The sequence below is a fragment of the Adiantum capillus-veneris genome, chromosome 4 (assembly GCF_014529385.1).
Source record: "Adiantum capillus-veneris isolate H3 chromosome 4, ASM1452938v2, whole genome shotgun sequence".
Lineage (NCBI taxonomy): Eukaryota > Viridiplantae > Streptophyta > Polypodiopsida > Polypodiales > Pteridaceae > Adiantum > Adiantum capillus-veneris.
The window spans coordinates 1,733,227-1,757,922 of NC_140934.1; the positions used below are offsets into that span (position 1 = coordinate 1,733,227).

General features: G+C 41.1%; 1 protein-coding gene and 1 pseudogene across 2 annotated transcripts in view; both read left to right on the forward strand.

Annotated features, from left to right (window-relative positions):
- The first annotated feature begins 20,985 nt into the window (after positions 1–20,985).
- LOC147458607 (cysteine protease ATG4-like) lies at positions 20,986–22,879 on the forward strand. The gene is made up of 4 exons (XM_086510059.1): positions 20,986–22,238; positions 22,332–22,417; positions 22,506–22,550; positions 22,741–22,879. The coding sequence occupies exons 1-4, from the start codon at positions 21,851–21,853 to the stop codon at positions 22,744–22,746; spliced, it is 525 nt and encodes a 174-aa protein (XP_086366185.1). The 5' UTR covers positions 20,986–21,850; the 3' UTR covers positions 22,747–22,879.
- A 26-nt stretch (positions 22,880–22,905) lies between these two features.
- Positions 22,906–24,696, forward strand: part of LOC147458608 (cysteine protease ATG4B-like) — a 30,808-nt pseudogene continuing 29,017 nt past the window's right edge. The window contains exons 1-2 of the transcript XR_015187759.1: positions 22,906–23,169; positions 23,262–23,401. The product of XR_015187759.1 is annotated as a cysteine protease ATG4B-like (transcript). The remainder of the gene's footprint in view (positions 23,170–23,261; positions 23,402–24,696) is intronic.

The window sequence follows — 24,696 nt, forward strand, 5'->3', positions numbered from 1 at the left end:
GGAAAGATAGATAGCCCTAGAGTGATGGGCGTATATACAATGCTCGGGGGAAAAAACCTCTTAAAGAGGGAAAAAATGCCCCGACGGTCCTAGTGTGTTCACACACATCACTACCACATGTATATGGTAACAAACCCCCCCTGAAGTGATGCAGTGAACGAGAGCTGGCACATGAGTAAAGGGAAGTGCCATGCCTTGAGGACATGATCAGTCCACAAAGGGGAGTAAGCCCAAAGCTTTGCGAAAAGCTTCAAGCTTCTGACGAGACAATGCCTTTGTGAAAATATCTGCAAGGTTGTCCTGTGTTGGCACATAAGCCAAGCTGATCTCTCCTACTGAGAGCCTCTCCCTGACATAACGGTAATGCACCTCAATGTGCTTTGTGCGAGCATGAAAAACTGGGTTCCTCGCAACTGCCAATGCGCTCTGACTGTTAGTGTAGATAGTGTGGGCAGTGTCCTGTCCAACACCCAAATTAGCCATAAGGCCTCTGAGCCATACACACTCAACCGTAGCTGTGAAGACTGCCCTGTACTCAGCCTCACAACTCAAAGTGGCCACAGTAGGTTGCTTCTTGCTCAACCATGATATACATGAACTGACAAGCATGAAACAAAAACCACTTGTGGACACTCGCGTGTCAAAACAACCAGCCCAATCTGAGTCCGAAAAAGCATATAAGTCTGGCTGCAATGATCCCCCCTTGGGATAAAACAAGCCAAGATGTAAAGTGCCACTAAGGTAGCGGAAAATCCTCTTGACAGCCTGCCAATGCTTAGACCCTGGGCTATGCATAAATCTGCTGACCTGTGAGACTACAAACTGAATATCCGGCCTCGTGTTGCATACATAAATGAGGCAGCCAACAGTAGTTTGGTTAAGAGTGACATCAACAGGATCGCCAGCATCATGTAGACTCAACTTCAAACCTGTTTCCATGGGAGTGGCAATAGGTTTGCAATCCTCAAGTCCAAACTTACATAGCAATGTCTCTATGTAACTTTTCTGACACAAGGCAATACCACCATCACATTGCTTAAATTGTATACCCAAGTAATGATGCAACAGCCCCAAATCTTTCATCTTGAAAGTAGCATTCAAATCAGCCTTAAATTCAGAAATATGTCTCTCATTTGGTCCAGAGATCAACAAATCATCAACATAAAGAACCACAATGAGAAGTACATCACCCTCACGCTTTACATACAATGTGCTTTCTGTTGGACTGTTACGAAAGCCTCGTTTAACCAAATGAGTGTCAGCTTTCTCATACCAAGCACGAGGAGATTGCTTCAACCCATACAAAGCCTTCTTACATCTGCACACTTTGTCCTCTTGTCCTTTTATGACAAAACCGCGAGGCTGCGTTACATAAACTTCCTCAAATATGTCACCATTCAAGAAAGCAGTAACAATGTCTGATTGATGTACATCCCAACCAAAATGAGCTACCAATGCACATAGAAAATGTACAGTAGTCATACAACAAGTGGGAGCAAAAGTCTCTTCATAATCTATGCCTTTTTGCTGTGCATAACCCTTTGCAACAAGTCAAGCCTTATGGCGATCAATCTCACCATCCGGCTTGCGTTTCAACTGGTAACCCCACTTCGTACCAATGGCCTTTTTGCCAGGAGGCAAATCACATAAAGTCCATGTGTCATTTTCTATGAGTGCATCATATTAGGATTGCATGGCAGCCATCCAATTTTCTGAATTTTGTGCTTCATCAAAAGACAGAGGCTCCTCAACATCATGTAAGCTAGACACAGCCAAAGCATAACAATCTGATGCATAAGATGCATGGCAAGAGCCTGAACGAGTACGACTAGACAAAGGTGCATCCAATTTACTGTCACGCAAAGTGTGCACCAGCCATTTTGGCATACCTCTAGCCTGCTCATTTTCAGCCCTTTCCTCATCAAGTACATCATGTACATCTGCATCAGTAATAGGCTGATCTAGAACATTTTCAGAAACCCCCATAGGCTGTACATACATTTGCCTCATTGGAACTTACATTCATATTTCCACCACTGAAAAGAGGCAACAAAGTGTCATAAATGTCCTGTGAGCTTACATTATTGTCTCTAGTACATGACAGCAAGGGCTGAACAGAATCTTCCACAAACACTACATCCCGAGAAACCAGAATACATTTTGTTTGCGGATGATACAACCTGTAACCTTTTCTTGCAGCACTATAACCAACAAAAATACATTTGACAGCCTTATCATCCAATTTTTTGCGCTGCACTTGTGGCACCAAAGCATATGCCAAACAGCCAAAAACACGCATGTGCTCAATAGAAGGTTTTCTATCATGCCATGCTTCATATGGAGTAATAGACTACAAAGCTTTCGTAGGACACCTGTTAAGTACATAAGTGGCACACATGATGGCCTCAAGCCAAAAAGAATGCGGCAAAGCTTGACTTTTGACCATACATCGTGCCATTTCCGTCAGTGACCTGTTTTTCCTCTCAGCAACTTCATTTTGCTGAGGTGTATAAGGCACTATACATTGATGTTTTATCCCACGACTAGCCAAAAATGCATTAAATTCATGAGACATATACTCCCCCCCTCGATCGGAACGGAGGCTGCCCATAGTACATTTCAAGACATTTTCAGCCATAGCCAGAAATTGTTTGAAACACATAAAAACTTCGGACTTCGCTTTAAGCGGAAATACCCATGCATGCTTGGAGTAATCATCCATGAAAGTCACGAAGTACAGGTAATTGCCCAAGGACGGAGTTTGCATGGGCCCACAAACATCACTATGCACAAGCTGCAACCTGCATGTGGCCCGAACTGAACCATCCTTTGGAAACTTAGAACGCTGCATTTTACCCAAAATACAGCCTTCACAAACATGTTTGACAGGTGCTTCAAGAGGTGGCAAAGAAGCAACCATATCAGATTTCTGCAAATGCAGCAAACTGGCAAAATTCAGATGACCAAAACGTGCATGCCAAAGTTTTGCATCTGAAATAGCCCTTGAATCTGCAACAGCATTTGCAAAAAAAAATCCACACTTGTCATACAAAGTGAGCTTATACAGCCCACGGCACAAAAGGCCAGATGCAACAATTTCATCACCAAAACTGAGATCATGAACTGTACATCTGTCATCCACAAATTTGACTACAAGTCCAAGTCTAGCAAGTGCGGATACAGACAAGAGATTCTTCTTGATCCTAGGTACATAAAGTGCATCAACATGTGTGAAAGAACTGCCATTAGCAGCAGTAAGCACAATCTTTCCAACTCCCTGAACTAGATAAGAGGCATTGTTGGCACAAGTGACTGAATTCCCATGAGGGACAGACTCGAGACAGGTAAACAATTCACGATGTGAGGTAATGTGCTTTGTAGCACCACTGTCGAAATAGCAGACATGTGAATCTGCAGCAACTGACATGCATGCATCATGGACAGCAGGATTGTAAGTGCACTCTGCACTAAAAGCCCATTCTGCATCAACATCAGCAACACAGTCTCCTTTCACAGAAGACTCGACAATGGCTGCATTTGTAGTGGAACCAACATTTGCAGTGGAACCACCCTCTTTCTTCTTAGCCTCTTTGGCCTTCAACTTAGGACACGACTTGATCAAGTGATCATTGGCTTTACAATAATGGCAACGCATCTTCTTTTTGCCCTTATCACCAGAATTTCCAGACGAATTGCTGCCAGTAGAAGCATTAGGAACATAATTTTTGCCACTCGCAGCAGAACCATAAGAAGTGGCTGCATTGTTGTTACCACCCTTTCTTTGAGAAGCAATAAAAGCCTGTTCAACTGCACGCTGTCTAGTCCTGTTTTTTCTGGAAAGTGACTCTTGCAAGAGCAATGTGCATAATGCATCAAACTTGACAACTTCTGGATTTCCTTGGGTCATAAGTCTCCAAGTACTAGCAAAAGTCTGGTAAGAATCTGGTAAGGCATCAAGAACAGTCTGCACAAGGGAACTGTCTGAAATAACTTCACCTACAGAAATAAGTTGCTCATTGATATCCTTGACACTAGCAAGGAAAGTGTCCATATCATCTTCCTCATGCATAATCTTCGACTCCGGCTCTTTACGCAGCAAAGCAATTTTAGCCTCATTGCGGCTTGCATAAAGACCTGCTAGAATATCCCAAGCCTGTTTTGCAGATTTCGTTGAACGGATGTGAGGAACAATGGTGTGCTTCACAGACAACACAATCAATGCATGAGCCTGCGCATCCTTAACATCCCAACAAGCTTGTTCTACCGTAGGCAAAACAACTCTAACAGCTGCAATCCTTGCAACAAGACCTGCAACATCCTCAACATCGCCTACATCCTCAGAACCAGGACGTACATCAATGCCCTGCACAATGTTCCAGACGCCCTTTGACACAAGAACATGTTGCATCATATAAGCCCACATAGGGTAGTTGTCCCCATCCAACCTGTCCTCAACAGAAAACATCTTGAACACATCTGTGTTGTTGTTGTCAGCCATGGTAAATGTTGCACCTGATGTGAAAACTACCCGAAAATAGGAGAAATGGAGCGAGAACAACACGTGCTATATAGCACAAACCGCAGAAGACTATAGGGCACCTGTTATGCAGAAAATGGCACTGACAAAAATTATGCACAAAATGACAAAATTGCCTGTGCAAACCTGCATGTAGTGGAAACCGAGGTCGAAATGAGCCCAAATCAAAAATCTGAGCAGACCAGGCTCTACAAGCTCTCCGAAAGTATTTGTTGACCTACGAACGCTTGCCAAAGCTCACTGAAATCGAAGAAAGTGAGCAGGCGTGTACTGGAGCAGCTGGCGACTAAGCCCGGGAGGGCGCAACCTGCTCTGATACCAATTGTTGGAATTAGGGTTGCAGAGAAACGCACACAGCTTGGAGAAGACGAAGGAAGCTCAAGGCACACAATAGAGAGTGTATTACTTAGTGTGCAATGGAAAGATAGATAGCCCTAGAGTGATGGGTGTATATACAATGCTCGGGGGAAAAAACCTCCTAAAGAGGGAAAAAATGCCCCCGGCGGTCCTAGTGTGTTCACACACATCACTACCACATGTATATGGTAACAAAGATCAAACCATCCAATGGCTACGAGCATCTTCTGCCAGAGTCAGAGCTGCTAGCTCTTCTCACACCACTTCAGAGATGGAGCTTTGTGAAGAACAATTGAAAGAGCTCCAAAAGGTGTTAACTTTAGAGAGAAAGCAGAGGCTGATAATGGCCGAGGGGTCAGTGGTCATGCAAACCCGCATGGAAGAAGAGCACAAAGCAATGCAGAATGAGCTAGAAACCATCAAGAAAAAGCTCGAAGAGGCAGAAAAGATAAATGCCGATCTAAATGACCTCCTTGTGAATATGGGAGAGCAAGCTGAAGCATAAAAGAAGACATTCCAAAAGCAAATAGACGAGCTGAGAGGCCAACAGCAAACAGAAGAGCAGTTTAGCACCGGGCCAGCAGTCTTGGAGGGAATAGACTTAGAGAATGTGGCAGATCCAGTGGACACCACCATGCAAGAGGAAATCCTTGTAGGACCCTCTCAAGAGCCACAAGATCTGACACAAGAAGAAGAAGAGAAGCTGCAAAAGGCAATAGAAGCAGCAGTCAAAGACACAGCCAGAGAAGCTTTGGAATGGGAGCAGAGGGTCTTTAAATCAATGACTATTTAGAAGATAGATGCCAGCAACCTTCGACGTGAATGGCTACAGCCCTCTCTCCCATATCCTCTGCTGAAATATGAAGCTGCCACAATCAACAAGCGAATCAGAGAAGAGCCAACAGTGCCACTGTACAAAGCAGACATCTCCAAGCCTGAAGGGATAAAGTTGATAGTCGACTCTCAACCCAGGTGGAGAAAGGCATGGCTGACAAAGTATCCACAGTATCTAATTCATCTGGTAGAGGCACCTAAAGTCATCAGAGATAACCTAAGTTTTTGCCCACTACCAAGGATGCGGACGTAGAAGGCCCATGAGCTATTGCAAAGAAGCCAACCTACTTGGCTAAATTACTCGAAGCTGCCAGGCTCGAAGGTAGGCGAGAGAATAAGTGAGCAATACATGGTGAAAACCCTAACGGGCGCCATCAAATTGTTCACTGGCTCGCCTGACCTATCTTGCATCATGATGAGAAAGATTTACAAAACGCTTTTGGCACTCTTCGAGACATTCAAACCAGGCTAGGCAACAGACAATATCTTCTTCTCTCAAGATACATACAGATGTGCATACGATCTGTCTTGTCAGCCTTCCAAGGAGGTGATACATGCATTGTATCAAAGGATCATGTTTTTGCCATCCTATCACCTCCAGGTCTTTGAAGAAGCTTTCTACACCGGCTTCTTCACAATCAGCACATATATATTTGGCCCGATGCTACTAGCTCAACATGCAAGATATGAGTCACTGCTCAAGATGAGAGAAAGCCTAAGATGAAGAAGCAGCTCAACAGCCATGTCGGGGACAACATGAACAAGGGGAAGGGGGGGGGGGGGGGGGGGGGGGAGTGTTAGAAGCTGGACACACCCTACGGAAAATGACTGCTCGACGGAAGATTATATTTTTGTAATTATTCATTTATTGAGAAAATCGACTTTTCACCTTTGTAATTATTGGGGCTTATAGAAGTTTCCAGATTGTATCCCAGTTTTGACATTTAGATTGAGTAGATGGTTAAATTGGAACATTAGGGTTTGAGATTGTAAGGTATTTATACCACTTTTTGACCTTAATGAAAATCCCTTTGTCATTTTTTAAAAAGTTTTGAAGTCTGTGAGTGAGAGTATTGTGTACGAGAGAGAGCGAGAGCTTCATCTTGACGCTACATGCGCACCGGTGGTCGGAATCGAGTGCGGAGAAGTGCAGCGTGTTGCCCCCGACAAGAGCTACGCACCAATACCTACATTGCACGCGTACGGTCCGGTTTTGCGAGCTCCACCTACGAGCTTCATCTGGTGATTCAGTGAGCATACGTTATCCGTTTTCGCATTTCAGCATATCCACACGTTCGCATTGAATAGAGCTACACATTAGGCACTTTAGATTTCGGAAAGGACGACCTACAAATTTCGGCTAGACATCCTACGTGATTTTGCACCAGGTGTTTTGGGTTGGGATTTTGGTTCATAGACCTTAGGGAGAGCGACCTATTGGTGTTAGTAGGGTCTCCTTCAAGTTCTGTGGCGTTTGGAGATCGTTTGATGGGTATTCGGCTCTAGAAAGCGTTGTAGGAAATCTCCTCTTATGCACTCTTGAAGGCTGTAGCTTCGACATTGGGTAGAGACCTCTGTAGGAATTAGTTAGGAGTCGGTCGAGTATAGGTTGACACCCTATGCTTGCTTCCATGCGCCTGCGGGTCGAGCTTCGTCCTTAGCTGACAAATCTTGTTAGGTGAGTTCTCGTTGTGCTGACGTCCATCGTGGAGTATCCGTCCAACAGTCGGCAATGTTATTTTTTATTTCTAGGACATATTCGTAAGTGATGTCAAAATGACTCAGCTTATAATCTCAGCGATAAATCCTGGCATTGCCTACTCTTCCTGCATTCTTCTCTTTAAGAAATTTATCGAAGTTCTTTAAATCACTTCTTAGGATGAAAGCATGTCCGATTAGAAACAATCGAAAAGCTAATACATTATTGACGCCAACAAGTAGTTCCTTTTGGATAGAGTGATACTGTTTTTCTGTATCAGTAAATCTGCTTGATGCCCATGGCAAATAATAGGATCTTCGGCTTCAATTTCACAAAGTATCCCTCCCCAAGCTGATAATGTATAATTGATATATGTATATGTATATATATATATATACACACACACACACACATATACTTATATATGTGTGTGTGTGCGTGTCTATATATACACACACACACACACATATATATATATATATATATATATATATATATATATATATATATATATATATATATATATATATATATGTATGTATGTATGTATGTGTGTACATATATATGTATATATAAATATATATAAACTAGAGAGGAAACTATGAAAGGAAATATATTCATCTTCATTTTACTGGGGAGAAAAAAAAAATCATCATTTCACTTGGGATAGGAATAGATTGCCTTGAAAGTTCCCCTAGGCAAAAACAAATTATCAAACACTAACTCCTTGCCTATGGCATGCCAAAGAAATGAATTATTTGTTTTAGAAAATACTAAATAATCAAGTGTTGAATGAGTGACAACCAAAGACCCAATCAAGATTATAGTCCTTGGCCTAAGGTCTAAAGGGAGAAGTAAAAACAATAGCATTAAAGGATTCCTCATGTTCTATGAATGGAGAATAATTTATATGTAAGGCTAGAATTTTTCAACCCCTGTCTTTCGTTGTCCCTTGTCATTCCAAGGTCCTTGTGCATGGATGGGACATGTATTTCTCATTCATAAGGCAAAATATGTATGACATGTTAAATGAGACCATCGGTGATTGTATCTACTATCGATGAAAACTAAGAGAGACTATATAATTGCAAAGAGCGAGAGCTAGTGTGAGAAAAAAGTGAGAAGTTTTAATGGAGGAACAAATGGTACCTTGGGAGCCGGTTTCTAGAAAGGGCAACCGGTGCAAGTGAGAGCTCTTTTCAAAAACTGAATGTCAAAAGTGTAGGGAGGTGCTTACCTTCTCCAATCAACAGTCAACACGTCAACATTCTACATCGCAAGCACGGGGTCAAATTTATTCCACAATCATAAGCTGCCAAGTCAACCTCATGCAGAACATTTTACCAATTCGGGTGGTCAAAATTGATTGGGTTGGTGCAGAATGCATCGACCTACGCCTTTGACGGGAAAGGAAGAGAGAAAAGGATATAGGGTAGACTCTAGAGCACAGAGAGAGGGGATCTGACTTCTTGAAAATTTAATGGGAATTTTGTTATTACTTCTTGCATGAGTCATAGCTCTTTTCCATAGCTCCATTTAAATGGAGTTGCTCGCTAGGCTTGAGGCGAGAGGAAATAAAGCCCTTCCGTTACATTTTTGAGCCCACCACGTCGGGCAAAGACTAGAAGAAAAGTTCTTGTAAGGATCTCCCACCTTGGCCACGCACCAGAGAAGCCTAATTTAGGTAGATTTTCTGGTTGAAGCGTGAAGGATCTTCCACAATTTGGGTAGACGTTGTTGCATCGCTCTCTCCTGCTACGTTGTTAGGGTTTCAATTCTCTGCGTTGTTGGCTTCCATGGCCACGCCCTTTGAGAGCAACGACTGGGGGGATCAATGGGTGCATGCTGCCCCCGACGAGAAGTAGCAGCAGCAGAAGTCGCCGCCCAAGCAGAGCAGCAAGTTGGCGGACTACAACAAGAAGATGAAGTCGGCGGCGAGCACAGGCATGGACGAGGCCAAGGTAGCGGCTTCTACTGGTGCCAAGAAGGTCAAGTCTGGCACCACCTCTGGCTTTCAATGGATCAAGGATCAGTACCACAAGAAAACGCCAAAGTGAGAGATCTCTCTCGGTATGCTTTCTATTGCATCATGATTTCATTACCCTTCATCCCTTCTGTCATCTGTGAGTTAGTGGGTGCTTGCACTCCCTAGTGTTTGTCTACATCATCTTGAACTCTTAGTCTATTGGTTTATCTTATTTTTTTGAACCCCCCCCAGTGTGGGGGCTGTAATCTTTTACCTACTATTACATCTGGTTTACTTCTAAATTTCTTTGATTGGCACCTTTAAAAGATTCAAAGTTTTAGGGGTTGATCTCTGTGTAACTCCATGGTGCATGAATGTGTGCATGTTTCAGTCCACTCCTTGCTTAATCAAGGGTTCAAAATCCTGAGTTGGAAAATGCATGGTTTTGAATATGTGTGTATCTCTGTTGGAAATCTTTTGCCCTCTTCAGCATTGAGTGATTTATGTGTTAATCGATCCTGAGCTTTTTCAAGTTTTGTGGTTTGATCAAGCGTTCTGTTTTGTGGTTTGATCAAGTGTAAGGTAGTAAAGGTTTGCCTTCGTCGAATCATGTTAAAAAGCCTGTGTATGTATGTTGTAGTATGCAGAGAGTATACGAGAATCCTTGTATTTAGTGGGGAGTACAAGAACAAGCAATCCTCCTATGCAAACTCACTATTGGTCCCCCGCTAGGCTGTTTCACCATGTGCCTCTGCCTTTGCGAGATGTACCTGTTTTATGTGGGGCTGGCTTGATATGAGTTGTTGTTTTGAACATTTGGGGTGTCTCCTTTTCTTCCTAATATATTTAATCTTGTTTCTTTATGATGAAAAGAGGAAAGAAGAATCATGTGTGGGCTTCATTAATCAAGTACTTGGAGACGAGCATTGATTATTATTTGTGGTATCTTGTTAATGGCCTAGCTGAACTAGTTGCATTTGGATCTTTAAATTGGTTTGGTGGTATAGCTAAGCTCATCTGCCAGAAAATGGGAGCTGAAAATTTAACACTTACATGGGCACGTTGAAAGGATTGCAAAAGGCTATCTTTGAGAATTGCACTTAAAAGGATCTCTTTGATAGTAGTAACCAACACTTGAACTGAATGGAGTCATGGTAATGAAACAAATTTTTTTGTGAACGACTCAAGAAGATGATGTTTAATTAACTTCCTTGTGTCTCAAACGTCGTAGACAATGTTATCTATCTTGTTTTCTCATTTTAGATGTTTAAAGTTCTTGCACTAATTTTTGCAAACGATCCAAGGTTTGCTAGCCTTAAATAATTTCTGCAAGTGAATGCTAAATAAAAAGCCCCCCCCCCCAACCCCCCCCCCCACCCAAAAAAAAAAAAAAAAAAAAACCTTCCCCTAATGAGGTGTTGTGTCAAAACTCTAAGGGGATGGAACCACCTAATTGTGGGAAAGCCTTGAGTGGTCATATTTCCGCAGGCACATCTCAGCTGGCAAGACAGGATGATTGGCAGTCGAATGACGAAGTTATACTGCAAGTAAACGAATATGCGAGACAGATGCAAGACATGACAGAAAGACTCCGTTCAGCAGCACTAAGCCACAACACAAAGGCCAAAGAGCTTGAGATGGTGATCAACGCTCTCCAAGGAGAGTTAGAAGACAGGATGACTATCATCATCAATCTTTAGAGGCAGGTGCAAGAGATGAAAGCAGAAGCTGAACAGCATCAGCTAGCTGGAGATAGGCAGCAAAAAGAAATGGAGGAGTTAGGTGATCTGCTCACCAAACTATCCGATGCCTGCAAAGCAAAAGACGAGCGATTGACAAAAGTGACAAAATGAACTTCTTACGACATCTCTGTCAGCTCAAAATATTCAAGTGCAATTAGATGTTGCCAATGCTTCTATGCAATACTTTGAACAGAAAATAAATGATCAAGCAATCTTCTTACGACAAATCAGAGAAAATCGAGTCGTGGCCTCGATCAAAGGGACTGACAAAGTATACAAGGCACTTGAAAAGAAGAACAAAGATCTTGAGTTGGAATTAAAGCTTGAACAATCACAACGCAAGGACCTGGCACTGATGCGGGTTCAGAGAGAAGAAGAGCTCCTAAAGGAAATAGCAGAGCTCAAGAGAGTTAACCAACTCCTCAGAGATGGGAAACCAGACACACAGGAAGAGGTAGGCACTTCAAGGCCGCCACAGATAGACATACCCTCGGTCTCATTTGCTGAGTTTGAGACACAGTCCACAACAGAGCTGAGTGGTGACGAGGATTTTCAGATCAACATCACAGATGCAGACACAGTGCCAATGGTCCAACTGTCAAAAGCTGAAGAAGACGCATTGAAAGAGAAGATCACCCAAGAGGTGGATGACCAGTGGAAAGCCACAATGAATTGGGAGTTGAGAGTTTTACACTCTGTCAACGTCATTCAACTCACTCCCAATCAGATCAATGCACAATGGCATCAACAATCCCTGCCATACCCTCTCATCAAAGTGGAATTACTACAGGTAAAAGAGAGGCTGTACAAAGACATGCAAGAAGATGGAGTAGATAAAGACCACCGCAAGTGGAGGTTAAGCTGGCTGAACAAGAATCCGAGATATCTGATTCTGTTTACAAGAGCACCTGCAACCCTGCAAAGAGATCCCACATTTTTCCATGTACCCAGAGTAAGGACATGGCAAGAGCATGAAGCACTTACAAAGAAGAGGCCAACTTGGCTTAACTACCCAAGACTGCCAGCTCCAGAGAGAGGACAAGCAACATAGGAATACATGGTGAAAACCCTAACAGGTGCCATGTCTTTCTACAAGAGTCTACCAGATCTCTCCTGCGCCATGTTATATAAGATCTGCAGAATGTTGCTCATATGCATCCAAGTTTTTAATGAGCCTGAGCAAACAGGAGCCCCATGGATATCATTTTTAGAAGGTAACAAAGGCTTATGCTACGATATGAGTAGGAAACCTTCGGAAGAAGTTCTTTACGGCTTCTATGCCAGATGTATATTCTTGCCATCGAATAATATGTTGGCCTTTGAAGAAGCTTTCTACACTGGATTCTTCACCAGGCGAGCGAAGATATTTGCACCGATGATCAACAACCTTATATCCAGGTTTGTAGGCTACTCAGCGGTGGAGCTGAAGAATAAAGTGACCATGCAATTTCTGCAAGTGCCAGACAAAGAAAGAAAAATCAGATACCAAAAGGCACTGGATGCGCTCAAAGACCGCTCGCCGGCCATCAACCCAAAGACTATTTCAGCCCATAAAGCCGTGTCAAGGGACGACACAGGCGAGGAAGGGGGGAATGTTAGCAGCAAGCTAACACGGACATCATTTTTCGGAGTTCTCTTTGTAAAACATTTATTATTTTGATAAATCGGGAATATCGTAACTCCTATTTTCTCGGATAAACTCTGTAATTAATGAGCCGGGGCTATAAGCTTCCAGATTGTATCAGCCAGTCATTTCCCAGCTTTGAAAGAACTACAGATTATTAGTTTTGACCACCTAAAAACCTTGGCTAAGGTATAAAAGCCAATTTTTGTAAGTTTTTTATAAGTTTTTCGATAAGAAATACACAGTGTGAGCTAATGGCGCTCACTCCTCTCCTTCTCGCGCTTCCTACTCCCTCCCCGCTTGTCACATTGCGATTGTGTTTGTTGCATTGCAACTGCACGTAAGAGCTCTACGCATTGACGTAAGCAGTTCACAGTATTTCGTAGCTTTTGGAGTCGCCGACCCGCGGCCTAATTTCATCATAACTACGAATTTACACTTTTAAATAAAAAACTAAGCATAGGCGGGGTATTGGGGCATCATTGCTAAGCATTTAGATGCATTCTGGGTCGAAAATGACCAGGTCAAAAATCCACTGTTGTTAATAATCGTGATTTTGGAACTTGACCTAAAGTGGGGTTTGAGACCATAAGCATGTGTGCTTAGGTCTTATAAACTTGTCCTAGAAGTTTTGTTACGTTTGGATGTCATTTGATGCAGTAACGGATGTGGTTTGTTACCGGTGAGCTATTGGCTTTTGGTGATTTCAGTCACTTGAGTGTAGCTTGAGTTAGATGCGAGTTGTTAGTTGTTTTTTGAGAGATTGACAACCTCTTGTAGCCTCTATGCACTAGTTGAGTCAACTTCGTCCCATGGTTTGACAAATTAATCGTGGTTCTCGCTAATACTGCAATAAAATAGGATGATGAGGTTAGACATGCGTCCCACATTTATACAACCCAGTTCTTCACCATGGGCCTCCCCCATCTTGTTGGTGAAGAACTAGAGTGCTCCGTTAGCTGCATTAACATCAATTTGAGATTGAGCAAAGTATTGGAAATTGTATATGTCATTTCAACACTTCTCAAATGAAAAACATTGATAAGCTCTATTATTTTATGCTATTAATTATGTCTTAGATATTTATCAATTGGGAGGAGAGACATCAAAATGCACACACACACACACACACACACGTGCACACGCGCGTGCACACACACACACACATAGAGAGAGAGTTTGCATCAAAGCATGTTATATTTTTTAACCTGGAAGAGAGAGAGAGAGAGAGAGAGAGAGAGAGAGAGAGAGAGTTTTCATCAAAACGTGTTAGATTTTCTACCTGAGAGTGTGTTTGGGATATTGATCATTGTGTTTCAGAGATGTACCTCACAGAAAAACACAAGGAGGGTTAGAGTTCTGTCAAGCTCAATGTCTGTGATCATACAAGACATCCATCAATTATTTGTTGTTCCATTTTATGTTTCAAAAAATAATAATCATTCAAGTTTCCTTGCATGGGAGAGTTTATTAACTACACTCTTAGTGTCAAAAAAAAAATGGTAACACTTACTCACCACATGATTGAATGTCTATTGTCGATGCACATAGGTTGCATTTAATCTTACTAAGAATGACATGACTTTTGCGTATTTCCATCCCTTACAACATTAGCACATGACAGCTAGTGTAGTGAAGAAGAGAGCAACACTGATGCAATGGATGATAAAACAGAAGATCTTGCCTTAGAGTTGGACATTGAGCCTTTTGTGAGAGTCTCAACCATTGATTGGTTTGGTAGACATACTCTCTCTCTCTCTCTCTCTCTCTCTCTCTCTATGCATACCTGACAACTAAAGAGCTTCAAGAGGCAATGAAGGACAACAAAGAGATTAAATTGATCATTGATCTCTTCTCAAATTGAACCCTAAAGAATAGAGTACCTCAAAAGAGAATGAGCACTCTAATCCATTCAAAAGAATGAGTACTCAGATCCATTAGTAAGAATGAACTCGCCTAATTTTTTTCATTGATTATTTAAACATTACTAACACCATGTGGATTGTGTGGGGAGTCTCATGGTGATAGCCTTGTATGGCTACTTGGGGTTTGACTCCCCATAGACTTAATTTTTTCTTTTAGAACAAGTCTTCTCAAGCTCTTCATCAAGTAGCCAATCAGAATTATGTTTCTATGATGTTTCAAGCTCTTCAAATACTAAGTATCTATAGTTTCTACGATGTTTCCAAAGCGTCTATAATTCTAAGTATCATATGGTTCTATGTTCCATTTTTTGTTCGTTTGGTTGTAGCTAATTCTTGCTTGGGTATTCATATTTTCACTTTCCATTGCAGATCTCATTGCTTGATACATAGGGACATTATGCTGCTAAGTTTATATATGTCTTTTCAGTATTACATATCATCCATGTCAGAGATACTGTTTCTAGTTTCATTCCAATTTCATTTGATTTGGTACTTAGTTTTTGTAACAACCAGATGTATCACTCAGATGATGGTCGTATAAATTTGGCATTTCATAGGTCACTTTGGTCTTTTGCAGACACAGTGTGTACATTTTGTTTCATTTTATTTATCTTTGTCATTCATCTCTCTCTCTCTCTTATTGATTCATCTCTCTCTCTCTCTCTCTATCTATATATATATATATATCATTCATCTCTTTCTATGTGTGTAAGTGTGATGTGTGTGTGTGAGAGAGAGTACTAACCGTGCATTGTCTCATCTATGTTGTAAAAGCCTGGCCATTTATTTTAGTACTTTTTGGTTGCATCCCATCCCAAAAGCTTGCTCTAGGTGGGCAATCATAAACTTTTTGTCGAGGTCTAGTTGATCTTTGCATTACAAGAAGATAGATTAGAATAAGTTAATAGTTATGAAACATTTAAACCAACATATTGATATATACAACCAAAGCATGTATAGTCAAGGATGGCATGATACCCTATGGTTTCCTATACCCTCAATGATGTCCTCAATGATGCACCATTTTATATTTAAAGGGTGCAATAACTTGGATTTATCTACTTTAGCTAGATGATAAGTCAATTTTTATTCTCCATATTCTCAGGTTTAAAGTTTCTTTTTAGATCTTCCATTGTGGAGGGGCCATGCGCCTACTCACAGGACATAGTTTGCATTATCGAGGACTTTGAGATATGTAGGTTTGTAAAGCTTGAACTTGAATTGATACTGCATTAAACATATCTTTAGACCACTAAGGTTGTTATCTTTATTGTATACTTCAATATTTTTGCAAGCATTCTCTTATGGCACTATACAAGGCATTCTACTATGACACTTCAATATTATTGCAAGCATTCTATTATGGCACTATACGAGGTGCGCAAATTAAGAAGTATCATAGACTATTACCACATAGAGATAGAAAATGTGCAAGTCACACCACTTCATTGTGTGTTACTTCCACATTGGAAAAGCAAGAGGAGGACTTGAGAGGCAGCAATTGCATCAGGTGCATCACTTTCTCTTTCCCCTTGGGACAATCTTTTTTGTCGTGTCCACTCTCAAGGCAGTTATAGATTTTTCTTCTTTGCTTTCTCAATTTCTTCACTAGACAGATGGCACCTAGGCCGCTTGGGCTTCTTGGATACATCAGATACAACTACTATAAATTTTCTCTTATTATGCCCAATGAGGTGTTCGTGCATTTGCATGTGCAGTGTAAGGCACACGAGTGTTATGCAATGCTTTTTCATTGGGATCATTGTGTATTTGCACCTGCACTATAGCTTCCTCAAGCGTCTTGGGGTCTTGGGTTTTAACATGCTTCTTAAGCTCTAGTGTTAACTTCCCAAGAATGAACCCACACACTTTTTGAAAGGTGTTTAAACCCTCTAGCTTGAGAATCACATCACGATAGTGCGAGATATACTCCAACAATGTCTTATGTTGATGCACATAGCACTTGTTCCATGTAGACTAATTTCTGTCCGCTTCATTTGTAAGCAGAAAATCCTTTCTGAAGATTGCCAAGTCTGTGGTATGATGCCCTTCTTCTTGAGAGACATCCATTATTTGTGGGCCTTACCCTTCTTCTTGAGAGACATCCATTATTTGTGGGCCTTACCATCTTTGAAGATTGCCAAGTCTGTGGTATGATGCCCTTCTTCTTGAGAGACATCCTCTATTTGTGGGCCTTACCCTCTAGTGTTATAGACTTGTCTGCTGCAATGCCTTGGCTACATTTGGAGTTTGTCTAAGATCGTGAATACCATTCCATTTTCTCATGAATATATTCACAGTATCTTTGGTGAACTCCTTTTCTTCCCCTAAAAAAATTGATAGCTTTGTATTCTTTAACAAGTCATCAACCTCTTTGATGCCACCCCTCCAATTTAAAGCCTTTCACCTGGAAAACAACGATGCTCACACTAGGCACATGTGTTTCAAAAACCCTAGTCTACTCATTAACTTGACCCTTGGACGACTATTGCAGGAATTGCACAAGCATACCAGACATCTTAGTGACATTCGCATTCAATTGTGCAAAATTAGACTCTAAAATAGTCATACGTGTTTGTAGTGCTCTAAACTCTTGGATGTTAAGCAATTCAATGCTATCATCCAACCCCATTTCTACGCAAGCACGCTCCATGAGAGTGGCCAACCACAAGGCAGCAACATGCAAAATTGGGGTAGGATTTTGAAAATCAACTATATGCTGCATGTCAACATCCGAATCCATGGCGTAATGTATTATGCTATAGCAAGAGAAAAGAAGTACCTTGTGATAAAATTTACCAGACAAAATCAAACAATAATTGGCAATTGCAATAAAAATCAACTAGCCTTCTTAAATTGAAACCATAAATTTGTAATTAATTGTCGATACTGATCTCGAACACCAAAATTCACCATGCGCTCAAAAAACTTGTCAAATTTACTTCTTACTTTAAGTATGATGTTCTAAAACCGTCAGCTTTTGTCTCTTGTTTGATAAGGAGTCTTGAATAATGCTTTAAAAATTTTAAGCAAAAACTTGCTGGAATTTTCAAACCTTCCTAGAGAATTTTTAGAAATCACAAAATTGTGCCTAAGAACCTTCGTGGTGCCAATACCTTCCCGTCAAAAAAGCTTATGGACTCAAGCTTGTTGTGATGACCGGTGGGTATGCACATGCCTTTGAGCTCTAAAATTTTGGGGTGCCCAACCTTTGGGGCACCTTGGTGTGTACACACAAAGATCCAACCATGGCGGCGACGACATAAGCTCAAAGAGGAGAGAGACGATGTCACATCACACAATACAGTGCTCAATCGGGGCTGCTACTGAAACAAAAAAGACTCCTAGAGACTGCGACATCAATCAAGCCCACCTATGGCGATTTGGTGATGGTCGCCACCGGCCTCCCTTCCCCCACAAGACTTCGTGCTTGCCTTGAGCTTGACCAAAATCTCTTCGTCCTCTCCGTTTAATTCGAGTCCCAACATATCCACACACAGTGATGCATCATGAACACATCGTTAAGAATATTTGAGAGTTAAGAATCAATGATGCCACCAGCACACATCTTGCAAAGGCCGACTCTTGGTCGATGATGGCGACCTTGGTCTTGGTGGTGGTGCATAGAGGCCAGGTTTTTGTTTCTTTCCTACTTGCAGCTTTATTATTATGGGATGTTGATGTACTAGGGTATGGGATGCTTGTAAAGCCCCTTGTACTTGTAGATTTATGGTTGTTATGTGGTATTTGAGAAGGATTGGGACTCATGGAACTGCATGTGCACGAGGTTGTAATTTTCTAGTTTGCTTAATATGATACAACTCACACTTTGTGAGCATTGCTATAAACTAATATAAAAAAGAATATTTGAGAGTCAATCATCTGTGTGTGTGCACGCATGCACGCACGCACGTGTGCGATCGACATTGTGTAGGCTATCGTAAGTCCTCACCTTTTGTCATAGTTGAGGCTCAGAGTGGCTTATTATGAGAGTGGCTTATTATGAGGCCGCAGATAGTTTATGAACATGAACATGTGGGATTTTTGGTTTTCTAAGAGAAGCTTTAGAGGAGAAGTGCAATACTCATAAATTCATAGTTTTGATTGGACTTAACTTTTTATGTGCATGATTGAAACCTTCTTTTGTCTAGTTTTGCAATTTCTCAATCTATCAAGTTCCATTTCAAAGCTTTGCATACTTTTAGTTTTTGAGGGATGTTGTACATTCATCGCTGAATATTATAACATCATGACTCACAAATATGACTATGCCAAAAAAGACAAGTGAAAGGGTCAAGATGGCTTTCTAAAACAATAAGAGAGCAACAAAATCATTAGGTTGAGTTTAAATAGAATTATAGAAGGTGAAGCATGGTACTGAAATGTCTCATTTATTAAGCGATCGAGTTTCCTCCTTGCAAAGAAGAAAACAAAAAATATTAGCAATTTTTTTGAAATCTACAAGATTTTTGAACTAAGTTCTTACATATTTTATCATTTTTTCTTTTGTTTACCATGTTTTGCTCACATATATATATATTAATTATTATATATTACCCCAATGGATGCTCTCCACGACAACAAGACTTCTTGTTATTTATGACCCACTAAAAAGGCCTTAAAGAACAATAGGAGTTTGATCCCATGATGTGAAACATTGACCTCACTGAAAATTTTCTTGATATATGAAAGAGTCTTTTCATTTAAGAACCTCATAAAACTCTATTTCATTTTTAAAAAAAATTCCTTATGCTTATGAAACTCACCTTTTCTTATGAAATCATCAAAATATTCTTATGCTTTGGTTTGTCAACGAGTCTCTTTATTTTATTGTTTTATTGTACTTCCCTTTCATGTTATCTTGTTTTATGTGATCCTTTCCTATGTTCATAAACAAGGTGAGGAGTCACGATGGCCTGCTAAAGGTAAGGGGGGAGGGGGAAGAAAGAAGTTGGAAAAGTTGCTACGCATCCAATCAAACTACCATATTAGTGTTGGGGTTGAAGTTGGGTGGGCATGGGAGACCGAAACACGCTTGGAAAAAGTGTGCCGCTGAGCTGGACGACCAACTAAGCTAGGGAAACATGGATATCGCCTCGGTGTGACAAGTGACTCCGTCGGCACAATCATTGATTGTTTGGGAAGATAATAAATGTTGTTTGCATGCCCCAATGTGACGTAGGTGTTAGAAATTAGCGGTTCCAAACCAACGTACTGATCGATACGGCCCCCACCTGCCTTCGACGATGGATTATGGATATGAGAAATGCACTTTTCCTTTGTCCCAAGTCTCACACACACAAATGCACACACATCTACATAGATGTGAAATGGTCAACAAATAGTGCGGTTAAAGTTTGTGTAAATGTAGAAAGAAAAGGGGAGTTTTTTAATTACCTTCAAAATGAAAAAGTTGAATTACCCTTAAGATGACACTTATTTTTTCCATAAAGAAGTAGTAGAGATCATGCCTTGTCTGTACGATGGCCCCCTTAAACAAGGTGAAAAGATCACAATGGCATTTAAAAATAAAATAAAATAAAAACAATAAAATAAAACAACAAAATAAAGAGACCCCGTTACAAACTAAAAAGTAGATTTAATAAGCATAGATAATAATAAAATAATTTCTTAAGAAAAGGTAGGCTATAAGAGTAATTTTTTTTGGTGAAATGTTCTTTTGAGAGGTCTTAATTGAAAAAATTCTTTCACAAATCAAAATATTACATTATTTCACATCATAGGATCAAAATTCTATGTATGTACTTCTAATGCTTTGTTTTTAAAGGCTTTTTTAAACAGTCCAAATAAATAAATACAAAAAAAACAAAGAAGTCAAGAAAGCTTTAAATGAAGGTGCCATATTACAAGATAAAAGGACCAATTTACAATTTAAAAAGAAGATATATTGTTTATAATACTTTCCTTTTTAAGCTAAGAGGACATGTGTCCACCATCAACAACCTCTGTATCAACGGCTCATAAAGTGCACCATTTCTCCACCACCCCCTTGTGGCCTTCTTCAAGCCAAAAAATGGAATGTATTGCATTTTAACTGGCCAAAATTGCACAATCAAGACTAGATTTTGAGTTTGCATCGAAGTATAATGAGTTTTAACGTAGTTACTAGCAAAGGCTTCAAATTTTGACCTAAAGATCGAAAAAGTTTTAAGTCTACCCTTATTTCCTTCGATTAAGAAAAAGGTTTTTGGCAAGCCCTATCCTTTCACCTTATTCTTTAAGTGGAGCCCTTCATAACATATAAGGCATTTGTGATTATATGTGCACTATGTATGATGGACAATACAAAATAAAATGACATGTGATTGTAAGCATTAATTAAGATCTAGGGTAAACATGCAGGTAACGTGACGGCCCCCAAAACTAAGACAGACTAACCCCTAGATTTGTATTGTTTGGGGAAAAGGAAAGGTGAAACGGCTACCTTGTTTAAAAATGCATTGTTCTATTGGCTAGCGTGTGGTTTCAAGCCTTCGTGCTGCAATGTACTCTTTTAGGCTCTGGTGGATGTTCTCTTTGGCCCCCAATTTTGTTACATGTGATTCCAAAAATGGTGCCCTAAATCTCGGATCCGGACTCAACAAACTCAAAAATTATTTTCATGAAACCTCATGGCAAGACTAATGCAATGAGCTACTGTGTGCTCAAAATTAAGCTCCAAGAAAAAAGATCGAAGCTCCCCAAGTTAGGCGTTCCCTTACTTGCCCCTTTACCCTACTCCCCATAACTTTAATTGCTCCTTAACTCCAACAGGACTCCTCACCTTGTTTAAAATCGTGCCTGCATGTTGTCCAAAGTAGCTAGCTTGGTTGGTTGAGCACTCCACAACCATGACTTGGTTCATGGGCTCGAGTGCGGCCAAGCGACCCTGGTAACGCTCGCAGCGTTTGTATCGCCTCGCACGGGATATGTGCGATTTGCTACAAAAAATTGTGCCTGCATATTTCGATGATGGAATTTCTGCATTTATTGAATGTTAGAAAGAACGTTTTCTACGGCTACACGTTCCAAGTCCCAACCAGCAACGCGTTTTGACATTAGATCGTAGTGCAAGTGTGCATGTTACCAGAAGATCGTTGCAAAGACCCATCGATACTTCAGAGCGATCTTGCATTCTTGATAATGGGTTTGCAATAGCAGACGATATGTTGCCCATCGGAAACGTTGACAATGGACCTCGATTGAAGATGAGCGAAAGCGCGGGGAGTTCCATTTCAGTTTGGTCTGCGATCACTAATCGTGCATGGGCACTTCTCCAGAGCCATATGGCATGTAGTAGTGATTGCGGGTTGAGAGGGAATATTCGTGTCCGGTGGAATGCAGCCCTGAGGAGGGCATCGACTATGGATCCAGTGCGCCGCCTGCAAGAACAAGTGTTTGGCTGTCGCTGGGCCCCTTCAACCTCGTCATCCATACACTCTATTTGGCTACTTGGTGTCTATTATCCTCTATCTAATGCAGAAGAGCATGCTGAAATCTACAAGCAATTTGAAGCAGTTTATCACTCTTGCATTTGGATTTCTTATAGAAAAGGTTTGAAACAAAATTGGCATTTTCTTAGTTTTTGCCACAATAATGATATTACGCAACCTATTTATTCTTGCAGTTTTTCTCATAAATTTCCAGGTTTTCAAGCAATTATGGGCACTAAACTGACTACTGATGTTGGCTGGGGGTGCATGATCCGAAGTGGGCAAATGCTGCTTGCTCAGGTGATTAATGCTTAACTTTGAATTTGCTTAAGTTCTCCTTCACATTCTAGGTTCTAATGATGGACAATGTTGCAATCTCTTTTTGTAGGCCCTCATTTGCCACTATCTAGGCAGGACCTGGCAAAGATCTGATGTAGGTGTCGCAACTTATGTCACTCATGTCATTTTCTATTAATGAGTGGATGATTTACAAAATAACAATCTGGGTTTGCAAGTATCATTCTTCTAAGGGTACTCTAGCAAAATTATGGGAGTACTTGGGGAAGAAGTAGATGGGGGAAGCTTGAAAAGGGAGTAATGTATGGTGTTTTGAATTCTTGCAGGGATAAGCTTATAAGAGTTGGTCCCATTTTGGTGATGTAGTCCACTTTACGGGTTTACTTGGAGATTTTGCAATGCTTTGGAGATATTCCCTCTTGCCCGTACTCAATACACAACATTGTTAGAAATGGAGCTCCTTATGGATTGGTAGCAGGTTCTTGGCTGGGCCCCTACGCTATGTGCCGATCTTTAGAGGTCCTTGTTGGCTGGGCTGGAAAATATCGTCTTGTGAGGAGCAATGATAAAACAACCTCTCCTATGGCAATTCATGTTGTATCTGGCAATGTGGAAGGTGAAAGAGGTGGAGCTCCATGCATCTGCATTGACGTTGTCTCAGAAATTTGCAGCGGGTGGGGAGGGGTTGCTGGAGAAGCATGTGCTTTGCTGCTACTTATTCCGCTTGTTCTTGGTTTGAATAAAGTTAACCCAAGGTACTACCATGCTTGTTTTGTCATTGAATTGGGTGTGGAATATTATGTTAAAGACTTCGATTCAATGTGATCTTGTCTTTTTGTTACTACAGATATTTCCCATTACTATCTGAGACTTTCACATTTCCACAAACTCTTGGAATACTTGGTGGAAAACCAGGAGCATCCACGTATCTGATTGGGGGTGCAAGGAGATCAAGTCATCTATTTGGATCCTCATCAAGTACAACAGGTTACATTTGAAGTTTCGGCTTGTTAACACTATGACGTTATGATTATTAAAAAAAAAGATAGGTTGAGGCAATCCACAAGCTACTTTCCCTTATAAGGGGTTTTGAAGAGAGAGAGAGAGAGAGAGAGAGAGAGAGAGAGAGAGAGAGAGAGAGAGATTTCATTATCGTCCTCGGAGGTCAATTATGACCTATGGGACCAAGAAAAGATACATGGCTGGACCTCTTTTAGAGGAGTACATGGAGAGTCATGACTAATGTGGATACAACAAAATTGTGACATATGTCACTTAGGAGAGAGAGAGAAATGAAATGTTTATTAACGCCTACAAAAGGCCGAAAAGACCTATGAGACCAATACATCACATTCTCATAAGGTGTGTCAAAGTGTCCAATACAAAAATAATGTACTGAAGTAAAAACTGAACCACTAAAAAAGGAGGGGGGGGGGGGGCTTGTATAAGGGCAGCCCGCTGAGCTCAAGGTGACTGGTATAGGGGGTGTCCTATTGGGCTTGGTCCTGTCCTCTGTCATCACATGATAAGATATCAATCTCATTCTCTGTGAAGAACCTCGTAGGAGTTGCTTTGTATCTTTCAATGATAGCCTGGATACGTCGGTGGAAAATAGATCGGCGTCGTAATCTGCGGGGAGGCCATGGGCGTGGGGATTTGCTGATCTTTGTGGCTCTCTCTAGCAGAGTCCCACGTGATGTAGGGCGGGCTGTCGTGTAGTCTGCTACGTGAGGAGGGTTGCTCTAGAAGTAGTCTACAACTGGCCTTTGGATGGGCTCCCGCCTGGAGAACCTCAACCTTTGTATTAAGTCCTCTTTGTATCGCCCCGTAATTCTAGCAGGAAAAGCCCAAGATATTTCTGATCAGTGTAATCCATCACTGTCACCAGCGTGTGACTACTATCTATCCTTTTTGTTGATTTCTTTCTTATTATTTATTCATTTTCACTTTTTGGAAACACCCCTCTAGAAATCTTACTGCCCTGCATTGCATAGCTAGTGTGGAACTGTTCAGAGGGAGTCCAGGCCCGAGGGCAAGAGAGCACTAAGGTTGGACAAGGACTATGGTTAGCCAAAGTGGGGTCATTACTAGCCAAAGTGGAATCCTTTGCTACAGAGGCTACATTTCAGTTCTTGGTGTGGCTGCAGTGTACAAAGAGGGTCAGATGACCTAGAAAGATTCAATGGCAGCATCTCCTAAAATTTAGGGAACTGCTATTTTGGGATCTGAAAATGTGTTCGCGTCATTATCTCCGGAATGACAAGGGGAACATTTTATTACTC